This window comes from Xyrauchen texanus, chromosome 47 (assembly GCF_025860055.1).
Source record: "Xyrauchen texanus isolate HMW12.3.18 chromosome 47, RBS_HiC_50CHRs, whole genome shotgun sequence".
Taxonomy (NCBI): domain Eukaryota; kingdom Metazoa; phylum Chordata; class Actinopteri; order Cypriniformes; family Catostomidae; genus Xyrauchen; species Xyrauchen texanus.
The window spans coordinates 995,579-1,008,078 of record NC_068322.1 but is presented as its reverse complement, the minus strand read 5'-3'; the positions used below and the strand labels follow the sequence as shown (position 1 = coordinate 1,008,078).

Below are 12,500 nucleotides of genomic sequence, written 5' to 3'. Positions count from 1 at the left end.
AAATAATAATAAAGGTCTCCTATGCAACCAAATTGGCCTGGTTCTAGCAACCAGGGAGAGTCACATGGGGTAAACCAAATTGGCCCGGTTGCTAGGGAGGGTTGATTCACATGCGGTAACCAAATTGGCCCGTTGCTAGGGAGGGTAGAGTCACATGGGGTAACCAAATTGGCCCGGTTGCTAGGAGGGAGAGTCACATGGGGTAACCAAATTGGCCCGGTTGCTAGGGAGGGGAGAGTCACATGGGGTAACCAAATTGTCCCGTTGCTAGGAGGGAGAGTCACATGGGATAACCAATTTGGCCCGGTTGCTAGGGAGGGAGAGTCACATGGGGTAACCAAATTGGCCCGGTTGCTAGGGAGGGTAGAGTCACATGGGGTAACCAAATTGGCCCGGTTGCTAGGGAGGGTAGAGTCACATGGGATAACCAAATTGGCCCGGTTGCTAGGAGGGAGAGTCACATGGGGTAACCAAATTGGCCCGGTTGCTAGGAGGGAAAGTCACATGGGGTAACCAAATTGGCCCTGCTGCTAGGGAGGGAAAGTCACATGGGGTAACCTCCACGCGGGTCACTATAATGTGGTTCTCGCCGGTGGGGTGCGGGTGAGTCGCTGCCGATGCCACTGAGAATAGCGCGAGCCTCCACATGCTGTGAGTCTCCGTGGTAACGCGCCAACGAGTCACGGATGAGATGCGCTGGATTGACGGTCTCAGACACCCGGAGGCAACTGAGACTCGCCCTCCGCCACCGGATTGAGGCGCAGTAATCACGCCATCATGAAGACCTACTAAGTAGTGCAAATCGGGCGCCCCAAACTGGGACAAAAACGTAAAAGATAGTGCGTGCTTTGTTCATCATCCACCCTTTTAATTGTTCATCATCTTGTAACATGATTGTTCAAGTGCTTTAACCACCACATATTAATGTTAACAAGAGGTCTCATGCAGGTCGCACTCCATGAGTCAAATAAAGGACCCCTCAATATGTTTTATAATCCACTTTACAGCCTCATCGGACAATGCAAGTAAACACTGTTAAAAAGGCAAGCTACAATAAAACCAATTACAGTAAAAACACAAAGAATGAGGATTCAATAAAGATGGGGATGCAACACACTTTATCAAACACTAAATCATATGCAGTGATAACAACAATAACAATAACCATGAAGTCATTCTTAAAATAATGGAGAGAAGGCCAACAGGTCCATCTACATTTAAATAGCAGGCTAAACGAAAATCGGTAAATCTATAGATTAGTAAAATACTGGACTACAAATATAAACCATGGATATATAATTTAAAGTACATGTGCATGAGACTTTCTGAATGGTTATAGCTAAACAATACAAAGAACTCATGAATATCTCGCTACCGCTTTTACCGCAAACCTCTGTAATAAACATTCCGAACAGTAAATACGATATCTCCGGGAATATTTGATTCATTGAAGCATAACAACAAACATAAGCATCCACAACATATGTTAGCAAGTAAACAGCTTCTGCCTCGCCAACATCGGGTCCACCTAATACTTCAGCTCCGCCAAAGATCAGCCCAGAGACGGTTTGTTCTCTGTACAGCTGTTCGCTTACTGCCCCCTGCTGAAAACAGATGGTACTTCAAAGCTTGAATTGCTCTGATGGTAGGAATATTCCGTACTTCGGTACGGGGACATAATGCATCGCACTGAATTAACAAGTTACATCGACAGCCCTAATTACTACGTGTTTGCACATGCAATAAAATGGCTAAACATCAAAAATTCCTTGTTTTCATTTAGTGCCAAACATGCCGTTTGTATTGCAACGTGTTTGTTTGTTCACCTCTGTTGCGTAGAGGATGCCGATGATCTTCGCGAGGGTTGGGATACCGTCGCTCTCATGTTCTTGACAGATCAACTCGATGTCTCTGAGTTTAGTGAAGTAAAAATCTCGTTCCTTCTCCAAACCATCAACCGTCAACTTCAGATCCAACAGCTGCATACAGGAAGACAGAAAGACATTTTATTCTGTGAACTAAATATCATAATATGTGTGGTGCCTTTTCGAGGGATGCACCGATTCTGAAATTTAGCCTGATAAGATAACCAATTAACATATATTTTAGGCTTTATAAGTCCTATAGGTGGTGAGTGACTCAATCCACAAGATCTGATCACGCGGACTCGCTGAGCTGCTACCATGGAGACGAAGGCTGTGGAGGCTTCACGCTATTCTCCGCGGCATCCACGAGCAACCCGCCACACTCCCCACCGAGAGCAAGAACCACATTATAGTGACCACGAGGAGGTTACCCCATGTGACTCTACCCTCCCTAGCAACCGGGCCAATTTGGTTGCTAAGGAGACCTGACTGGAGTCACTCAGCACGCCCTGGATTCAAACTCACGACTCCAGGTGTGATAGTCAGTGTCAATACTCGCTGAGATACCCAGACCCTCCCTAGCAACCGGGCCAATTTGGTTGCTAAGGAGACCTGACTGGAGTCACTCAGCACGCCCTGGATTCAAACTAGCGACTCCAGGTGTGATAGTCAGTGTCAATACTCGCTGAGATACCCAGACCCTCCCTAGCAACCAGGCCAATTTGGTTGCTAAGGAGACCTGACTGGAGTCACTCAGCACGCCCTGGATTCAAACTAGCTGACTCCAGGTGTGATAGTCAGTGTCAATACTCGCTGAGATACCCAGACCCTCCCTAGCAACCAGGCCAATTTGGTTGCTAAGGAGACCTGACTGGAGTCACTCAGCACGCTCTGGATTCAAACTCACGACTCCAGGTGTGATAGTCAGCGTCAATCCTCGCTGAGATACCCAGACCCTCCCTAGCAACCGGGCCAATCTGGTTGCTAAGGAGACCTGGCTGGAGTCACTCAGCACGCCCTGATTCAAACTCACGACTCCAGGTGTGATAGGCAGCGTCAATACTTGCTAAGCTACACAGGCGTCATTTAAATGGTTGCAATCAGGACTTTACAATCTGAGCAACACTTAGCTGTTGCTATTTAAGGTTTGCCAGATGAAACATGAACCAAAAATGTTCCTAAATTACATTTGGCTGTATTATGCGTTACAACTAGAGGTCGACCGATAGTGGATCTCACCGTACCGATAAATAAAGTGGTGGGGAAATGCCGATAACCAATTAATCGGCCGATTTATAGAAGGTAAAAAAGACAAAGAGTCCTAAAAGAATAAAATCCCAGATGCAGTTTATTGTTCAACCAAGATTTGGTGCATAATGTGGGACTTTTAAGTATAAACAAGCACGAAACACACATGGGGACTTTTATTTTGTAATAAAAAAAGGAAGGAAAATTATCTGCAACTATCGTTTTTGCCGATAACGATAGCTCCAATGATAGACCTGAGTAACTCCAGCCAGGTCTCCTTAGCAACCAAATTGGCCCGGTTGCTAGGGAGGGTAGGGTCACATACGATAACCTCCTCGTGGTCTCTATAATGTGGTTCTCGCTCTCGGTGGGGCGCGTGGTGAGTTGCGCGTGGATGCCGCGTTGGATGGCATGAAGCCTCCACACACGCTATGTCTCCATGGCAACGTGCTCAACAAGCCACATGATGGTAAATGCACTTATATAGCGCTTTATTTTAACTTGAGTTACCAAAGCGCTTCACACTGTGTCTCATTCACCCATTCACACACACATTCACACACACTCACACACCAATGGTGGCAGAGCTGCCATGCAAGGCGCTAGCCTGCCATTGGGAGCAAATTGGGGTTCCCAATGGCAGTTGCCCAAGGACACTTCGGCAGGTGGAGTCATGTGGGCCGGGAATCGAACCGCCAACCCTGCGATTAGCAGCCGACCTGCTCTACCACCTGAGCCAAGAAGTGAGTTACATGAGACGAAACCACTCTTAGGTGGCATCCTTAAAGGTAAAAGGTACCGTCTTTCAGCGGTAGGGTTTGGGTACAGGTTAGTCATCACCATTAACTTTATATAAAAATAATCGTCGACAATAGTCAAGGAGTAAAGTCTACCATATGTCTCCATTTAGGTAAATGTGTGTGCGTTTGATTCACACCTGCTGGTTGAGTTCCACGCAACTCGCATCACTGCCTCCGCTCCGTGACGCCACCATGTTCCGTCTCATGCCAGCTGAGGGGGTGGAGTTTATGCCACGCTGCGGGGCTGGCATGCTTTTGGGCGCTGTCGGTGATGTCCGCTGAGGCCCTATGACAAAACAAACTCATCAGCCAATCACAGCGCACCGCCTCACGTATCAGCCAATCAATCACAACCCGAAAGCTTTTTCAGAACACATGAATTCAAGCGACAAGCTTCCAGAGATTTCTGGAGGAAACTTTGAAACCAGCCGCCGAGCGCAGCACAAGCAAACACGTGTGTGTGAACTCCGCAGCGGTGTGTCACCTGCTGATCTGGAAGGGTTCTTGGGTTTGTGGAAAATGACTTCACCTGGGTTGGGTACAGGGGAGACGTCTTGACCCTGTCGCGCCAACTGAGGGTCGTACTCCTTCCCGTCGTAGTTGGCATCGAAGAGTTTCTTAAACCACTGAACAAACTCAAAGTTATCCTGAAACCTGCCCTTGACCAGTCTCTCCACTGGAATGATCTGAAACACACACAAACACATGGGATCAGGTCCAAATCACCAATATGAACATTTCTGGTCAACACCGATATCACTGTTTTACTTAAAAATGTACAGAAGTAGCCCACTTGATGAACTGGCAGGGTAAAAAAATTATGTGGACAATATAGGCATGCCTAGCGTACAATAGCCATTTACTGCTTAGTCAGACCTTACATTTGTGTTGAGCGAAATGAACATTATAATCAATGATGCGGTCTAAACTGGAAGCGTCCATTGAAGCGCATTGCGCCGACAATAAACGGATGCCCCGTCTGTTTTGTGCTGCATGCACTGGCGCTCCTGCCAGCAAGACGGACCACTTTATAACGTTTGCAAAGAGCCTCAAGTCGGCACCGCCCAGTGTAGACAGGTGAGACAGGTGAGGTGACTCCAGCCAGGTCTCCTAAGCAACCAAATTGGCCCGGTTGCTAGGGAGGGTAGAGTCACATGGGGTAACCAAATTGGCCCAGTTGCTAGGGAGGGTAGAGTCACATGGGGTAACCAAATTGGCCCGGTTGCTAGGGAGAGTAGAGTCACATAGGGTAACCAAATTGGACCGGTTGCTAGGGAGGGTAGAGTCACGTGTGGCAACCACATTGGCCCGGTTGCTAGGGAGGGTAGAGTCACATGTGGTAACCAAATTGGTCCGGTTGCTAGGGAGGGTAGAGTCACATGGGGTAACCAAATTGGCCCGGTTGCTAGAGACGGTAGAGTCACATGGGGTAACCAAATTGGCCCGATTGCTAGGGAGGGTAGAGTCACATGGGGTAACCAAATTGGCCCGGTTGCTAGGGAGGGTAGAGTCACATGGGGTAACCAATTTGGCCCGGTTGCTAGGGAGGGTAGAGTCACATGGGGTAACCAAATTGGGCCGGTTGCTAGGGAGGGTAGAGTCACATGGGGTAACCAAATTCGGCCGGTTGCTAGGGAGGGTAGAGTCACATGGGGTAACCAAATTGGCCCGGTTGCTAGGGAGGGTAGAGTCACATGGGGTAACCAAATTGGCCCGGTTGCTAGGGACGGTAGAGTCACATGGGGTAACCAAATTGGCCCGGTTGCTAGGGAGGGTAGAGTCACATGGGGTAACCAAATTGGCCCGGTTGCTAGGGAGGGTAGAGTCACATGGGGTAACCAAATTGGCCCGGTTGCTAGAGATGGTAGAGTCACATGGGGTAACCAAATTGGCCCGGTTGCTAGGGAGGGTAGAGTCACATGGGGTAACCAAATTGGCCCGGTTGCTAGGGAGGGTAGAGTCACATGGGGTAACCAATTTGGCCCGGTTGCTAGGGAGGGTAGAGTCACATGGGGTAACCAAATTGGGCGGTTGCTAGGGAGGGTAGAGTCACATGGGGTAACCAAATTCGGCCGGTTGCTAGGGAGGGTAGAGTCACATGGGGTAACCAAATTGGCCCGGTTGCTAGGGAGGGTAGAGTCACATGGGGTAACCAAATTGGCCCGGTTGCTAGGGACGGTAGAGTCACATGGGGTAACCAAATTGGCCCGGTTGCTAGGGAGGGTAGAGTCACATGGGGTAACCAAATTGGGCCGGTTGCTAGGGAGGGTAGAGTCACATGGGGTAACCAAATTGGGCCGGTTGCTAGGGAGGGTAGAGTCACGTGTGGTAACCAAATTGGCCCGGTTGCTAGGGAGGGTAGAGTCACATGGGGTAACCAAATTGGCCCGGTTGCTAGGGAGGGTAGAGTCACATGTGGTAACCAAATTGGCCCGGTTGCTAGGGAGGGTAGAGTCCCATGGGGTAACCAAATTGGCCCGGTTGCTAGGGACGGTAGAGTCACATGGGGTAACCAAATTGGCCCGGTTGCTAGGGAGGGTAGAGTCACATGGGGTAACCAAATTGGCCCGGTTGCTAGGGAGGGTAGAGTCACATGGGGTAACCAAATTGGGCCGGTTGCTAGGGAGGGTAGAGTCACATGGGGTAACCAAATTGGGCCGGTTGCTAGGGAGGGTAGAGTCACATGGGGTAACCAAATTGGGCCGGTTGCTAGGGAGGGTAGAGTCACATGGGGTAACCAAATTGGCCCGGTTGCTAGGGAGGGTAGAGTCACATGGGGTAACCAAATTGGCCCGGTTGCTAGGGACGGTAGAGTCACATGGGGTAACCAAATTGGGCCAGTTGCTAGGGAGGGTAGAGTCACATGTGGTAACCAAATTGGCCCGGTTGCTAGGGAGGGTAGAGTCACATGGGGTAACCAAATTGGCCCGGTTGCTAGGGAGGGTAGAGTCGCATGGGGTAACCAAATTGGCCCGGTTGCTAGGAAGGGTAGAGTCACATGGGGTAACCAAATTGGCCCGGTTGCTAGGGAGGGTAGAGTCACATGGGGTAAAGCTGGGTATAAAGCTTCATATTATTAGAAGTGACCTTCTACCACGCTATAGTCCATCACGCACACTTACGATCGCCTGTTAACAATATCGAGATAATTGTCTAATTTGGCTCCTAATCTATGGAAGAGTCTTCCTATCAATGTTCGGGACTCAGACACACTCGCTCTCGGTTTAAGTCTAGATTAAAGACTCCTCTATTTAGCCAGACATACACCTCAGTTATGCTGCTTTAGTAAGGTCTGCCAGAACCTGAAACACTTTCCCTTTCCGTAAACCCGAGGTTACCAGATTCTGCCAGATCCATCTCCGGTTCCGCCTGATGTCAGACTCCCACTGCCAAGTCTAATAATGGTGCGTTCACATACAATGCGTAGAAATGTTCTCCTCGCGCGAGTTTGCCCGCATGATTAGACATTTGTGTTTAAACTCATAACGCGACCCCCGCTTCTCTTCCGGAAAAGGACAGGAGGCGGGGCTTCTACGACTTGGTTCATAGTAAAGAACGACCAATAGCGCATATTTTCAGAACTTACCAGGTAGTCCAACTTCCTCGCTCACTTTCCACCAAGCGATGTTGTTATTCGTCCGGTCTCTGTACATGTATGACACACCGCTACAACAATTCTGTCATCCATTTTTCCAGATTTGTTCTGTTGCTACGTCAGAGACATCCGGACAATCTCAACGCTGGTAGACTTTCGCGACAACGCGGCATGCGAAATTCTCACTCGAGTTGAAATATTTCGCTTTGTATGTGAACGCACCATAAGGCAGACTTCACAGAGGATGAACTGATGAAAACTGAGACATGGGATTCTTCATGAGTCACTTTCTGAATCATGGGCTCAGGATGGAGTTGCCGTAAGCTACTGTACCTGTATCATCTTGGTCAAAGGAGGTCTTCATCGGCCAAAATCAAAGTACAATGCATCTACGTGCATTTCCTCTTTACCACTAAAATGTACAGCTCGTACAAAATCACATTGTTCAACCACTGGCCCACAACACTTACTTAGGTTACTAATTTGTTGATAATTACTTCAGTTTTCGCGCTCACCTTGTCCACGCTCATCCTCTTGAACGCCGCCTGCAGCACTTTGAAGTTGTTAATATATTCATGCTCCAATCTCGCCTGAAATTTCACCTTCTTCAGCAGGATGCAGCCGGGAAACAGCATGTCCATGAACTGGCAGTACGCCACACCTGAGAGTTGATGAAAGATTAGTTTGAGAGTGGGATGCATTGGTTTGGATGCAGGTGAGTTGATCCTGAGTGCTGTACCTGAACACAACTGCTCTATCTTGGTGTAGGAGAGCTGCAGGGAGTCGTTCACCCAGGCGAGCATTTCATGTCTGCTCAGATTCTCAATAGTCATGGAGGTGGAGTACACATTCACCGCCATCCCACAACTACACACACACACACACACACACACACACACACACACACACACACAGAGACACAGAGAGAGAGAGAATCAGTGTTACACAAACAGCTGGATATCACATTTTGCTGTTAAATCAAAAGTAAAACTTTGATTGAAGAAAAATTACCACCCTTGGAGATCGCTAGTTCCCTAGTTCGAATCCAGGACGTGCTGAGTGACTCCAGCCTGGTCTCCTTAGCAACCAGATTGGCCCGGTTGCTAGGGAGGGTAGAGTCACATGGGGTAACCTCCTCGTGGTTGCTATAATGTGATTTTGGGTTAAACAAGTAAAATGCATCTGGGATTTTATTCATTTTGGATTCTTGTCGCATCTATGTATTTGCCCATCACAGTGAGAATAGACATTCTATACATCAATAAAAAATAAATATCGTCCGATTAAATTTGGGATGCATCCGAAAACGAAGGCAGCTGACTAGCTACCGCTGCCCAAGCAGTTAATGTCTTAACTGACATCGGTTTTGAACGAATGGTACTTTTAAGGAAACTGATCTCCGAACAGTTTGAAAAGCACCTTATTTTCATCGTCAGCACCGCCGCTCCCTATAGGCAGACTACGCAGTCTGCGTAGGGCACAAACTCTCTAGGGGGGCACCAGAAATCCACCGCCTGCCCTTACTCGCACGTTATACGTTATTCAAGGACCCGAAAGCAGTCGCGGAACACAGACGACGCATCAGACGCTTCACATGCAAGCAGGCGATTCTGGCCAAATGTATCATCATTTATGTAAACATGGTAAAATGTGTTTAACTGGACACTAAAAACTGGAGGTGGTCGACCGATAGTGGATTTTGCCGATACCGATAACTAGTGGTCGACCGATATAATCCGATAAATTGGCCGATGCCGATAGTTAAAATAGTCCGAATATCGGCCGATATATCGGATCATATCGGTTGATCACTAGTCATCGGTATCGGCAAAATCCTCCAGCTTTTATTTACCAGTTAAACACATTTTACCATGTTTACATCATTCCACAGAGTTCATTAAATCCGGGCCTGCTCATGACCTCTGAAAAGACACCAACACCAGACATCCTGTTTACTGCCCGCAGAAAAACACGCTTACGTCAACATAACTGATAAACCTGCTTTACAATCCTGGGCATAATAAATGCATGACTGTGTGCAGGGGTGATTACTTGTGCTATACTCAAAGACAATAGGGGAGGGATATTCTCTTCTAAAGGGAATTTGATTGGACAAAAATGTGGACACGCCCCTGAATACAGGATGGTGAAAAGAAGGCTAAGAGAACTGAAAATGTTGTATAATGATGTGTATAGCTTCTAAAAGTTTATTTTGTTGACTTTTAGGAGTCCACTAGTAAACAGATGACCTCAGAGATACGGACATGAACTATAAGCAACAAAAATTATAAAATTTTTGATTATACGAGGTCTTTAAAACTCCCTGATATTTCTGTGTTTTCCATGACAGTGGGAACCATGAAACATTTATTTCTGTAAAACACAAAAACAAAGATGGCTTCTATTGTTCTTATGTGTGTGATTGACGAATCTCAGTTGCCTCCGCGTCTGAGACCGTCAATCCGCGCAGCTTATCACGTGACTTGTTGAGCGCGTTACCGTGGCGACGTAGCGCGTGTGGAGGCTTCACGCTATTCTCCGCGGCATCCACGCACAATTCACCACGAGCCCCACCGAGAGCGAGAACCACATTATAGCGACCACGAGGAGGTTACCCCATGTGACTCTACCCTCCCTAGCAACCGGGCCAATTTGGTTGCTATGGAGACCTGGCTGGAGTCAGTCAGCACGCCCTGGATTCAAACTCGCGACTCCAGGTGTGATAGTCAGCATCAATACTCGCTGAGATACCCAGACCCTCCCTAGCAACCGGGCCAATTTGGTTGCTAAGGAGACCTGGCTGGAGTCACTCAGCATGCCCTGGATTCAAACTCACGACTCCAGCGGTGATAGTCAGCATCAATACTCGCTGAGATACACAGACCCTCCCTAGCAACCGGGCCAGTTTGGTTGCTACGGAGACCTGGCTGGAGTCAGTCAGCACGCCCTGGATTCAAACTCGCGACTCCAGGTGTGATAGTCAGCGTCAATACTCGCTGAGATACCCAGACCCTCCCTAGCAACCGGGCCAATTTGGTTGCTACGGAGACCTGGCTGGAGTCAGTCAGCACACCCTGGATTCAAACTTGCGACTCCAGTGGTGATAGGCAGCGTCAATACTCGCTGAGATACCCAGACTCCGAGAATTTTGTTGTTGTTGTCATTATTCTAAAGTTGGAGTGTCTGTAACTCCAGAAGTATTAAATATATCTTAATGTCCTTTTAGAGTCTGGTTAAGAACAAACTTTCCTTTTTGTGCCTTAATTTTTAAGGTCCTGTATTGTTCAGTTACAGAGATATGGTGCTAATGCAGTTTGTGCACATTAACGTCATAATTGTTGGAGTTCAGTAACAGAAGTTACTTACAGTTGAAGTCATAAGTTTACACACACTTTGTTAGTATTTGGTGGCATTGCCTTTAAATTTTCTAACTCGGGTCAAATGTTTTGGGGAGCCTTCCACAAGCTTCTCACAATAAATTGCTTCAAAAGTCAGATCTTTGTCCCCATGTGCACTTGCAAACTGTATTCTGGCTTTTTTATGGTGGTTTTGGAGCAGCGGCTTCTTCCTTGCTGAGCCTTTCAGGTGATGTCCATATAGGACTGGTTTTGCTGTGGATCTAGATACTCGTCCACCTGTTTCCTCCAGCATCTTCACAAGGTCCTTTGCTGTTGTTCTGGGATTGATTTGCACTTTTCACACAAACTATGTTCATCTCTATGAGACAGAATGCGTCACCTAGCGGTATGATGCTGTGTGGTCACATGGTGTTTATACTTGTGTACTATTGTGGCGTTTGGAAATTGCTCCCAATGATGAACCCGACTTGTGGAAGTCCTCAATTGATTTTCCCATGATGTCAAGCAAAGAGGCACTGAGTTTGAAGGTAGGCCTTAAAATACATCCACAGGTACACCTCCAATTCAGTACAACTCCTATCAGAAGCTAATTTGCTAATTGCCTGAAGGCTTGAAATAATTTTCTAGAATTTTCCAAGCTGCTTAAAGGCACAGTTAACTTAGTGCATGTAAACTTCTGACACACTGGAATTGTGATTTAGTCCATTAAAAGTGAAACAATCGGTCTGTAAACAATTGTTGGAAAAATTATTCATGTCACACACAAAGTAGATCTCCTAAACGACTAGCCAAAACTAGTTTGCTAATATGAAATATGTGGAGGGGTTCAAAAATGAGTTTTAATGACTTCAACCTTAAGTGTACGTAAACTTCTGACTTCAACTGTATTTATCTGCATCTCATCCACTCATGGGATGTCACAGGCCATTTTATAGGAATATTCTGCATTTTTTTCTCTGTGAGGGAACTGGCTCCTGCGTCAGAAGGAACTGGCCTCTCCTCCGTCACTATAAAAACACTTTAATAATAATTACAGACTCATTAAAGTGTTTAAAGACTGTCGTGTTCAGACAGTAAAGCTGTTATTTTACTCACGGTTGTGGTAAATCAGTCCCCGCTGGTTCGTCTGTATTGAACGTTAGTGCGCAGTCTCTCTCGTGATCGGCGTCTGTGGAAACGAAGTAACGACGTGAACGCGCCCGTCAGCGTGAATGCGTCACACGCTGCACGTGCACAAGAAAATAAGCTTGTGGACGCACGCTGCGTCTGATGCGCCATATCCCATGAGTTTAAAACTTTATTTCGACCATTTTCAGACTGGCTTATTGCTTAATTTGAGTCTATGAAATTTTCTAATCTACGTGATGCCTTTTTTTATTCATTTTATGTTCATTTTTAACGCCTGTGCGACAAAAAAATGTCAGTCAAAAAAATAAACTGCCACTATAATAATATATATTAATATTATTTGCCACTTTCATTGGCTATTTTAACCAACATCAGTCCTGATCACAACTACCAAATATGAATTCATTTTCAGTATTTTAACCCTTTAAATGCCAGTTTGTTTACATAATGCCACTGTTGTTATTTACACATACACACATTTCTCAATACACACATAAAAAAACAC

The 12,500-nt window shown here is 46.8% G+C and overlaps 1 protein-coding gene across 3 annotated transcripts in view; it reads right to left on the bottom strand.

Annotated features, from left to right (window-relative positions):
* The window catches only part of LOC127638956 (microtubule-associated protein RP/EB family member 3-like), a 13,304-nt gene extending 1,241 nt beyond the window's left edge, over nt 1-12,063 (bottom strand). Inside the window, exons 1-7 of one of the 3 annotated variants that reach the window (XM_052120741.1) lie at nt 11,963-12,063; nt 8,248-8,375; nt 8,024-8,169; nt 4,443-4,599; nt 4,051-4,199; nt 1,827-1,979; nt 853-1,604 (exon numbers count right to left, since the gene is read on the bottom strand). In XM_052120741.1, the coding sequence (XP_051976701.1) occupies nt 1,257-1,604; nt 1,827-1,979; nt 4,051-4,199; nt 4,443-4,599; nt 8,024-8,169; nt 8,248-8,368 (1,074 nt within the window). In that variant the 5' untranslated portion in view covers nt 8,369-8,375; nt 11,963-12,063 and the 3' untranslated portion in view covers nt 853-1,256. Of the gene's footprint in view, nt 1-852; nt 1,605-1,826; nt 1,980-4,050; nt 4,200-4,442; nt 4,600-8,023; nt 8,170-8,247; nt 8,376-11,962 lie in introns of those variants that run through there. The other 2 variants (XM_052120743.1, XM_052120744.1) reach the window with 2 other exon arrangements.
* Between the last annotated feature and the right edge of the window lie 437 nt (nt 12,064-12,500).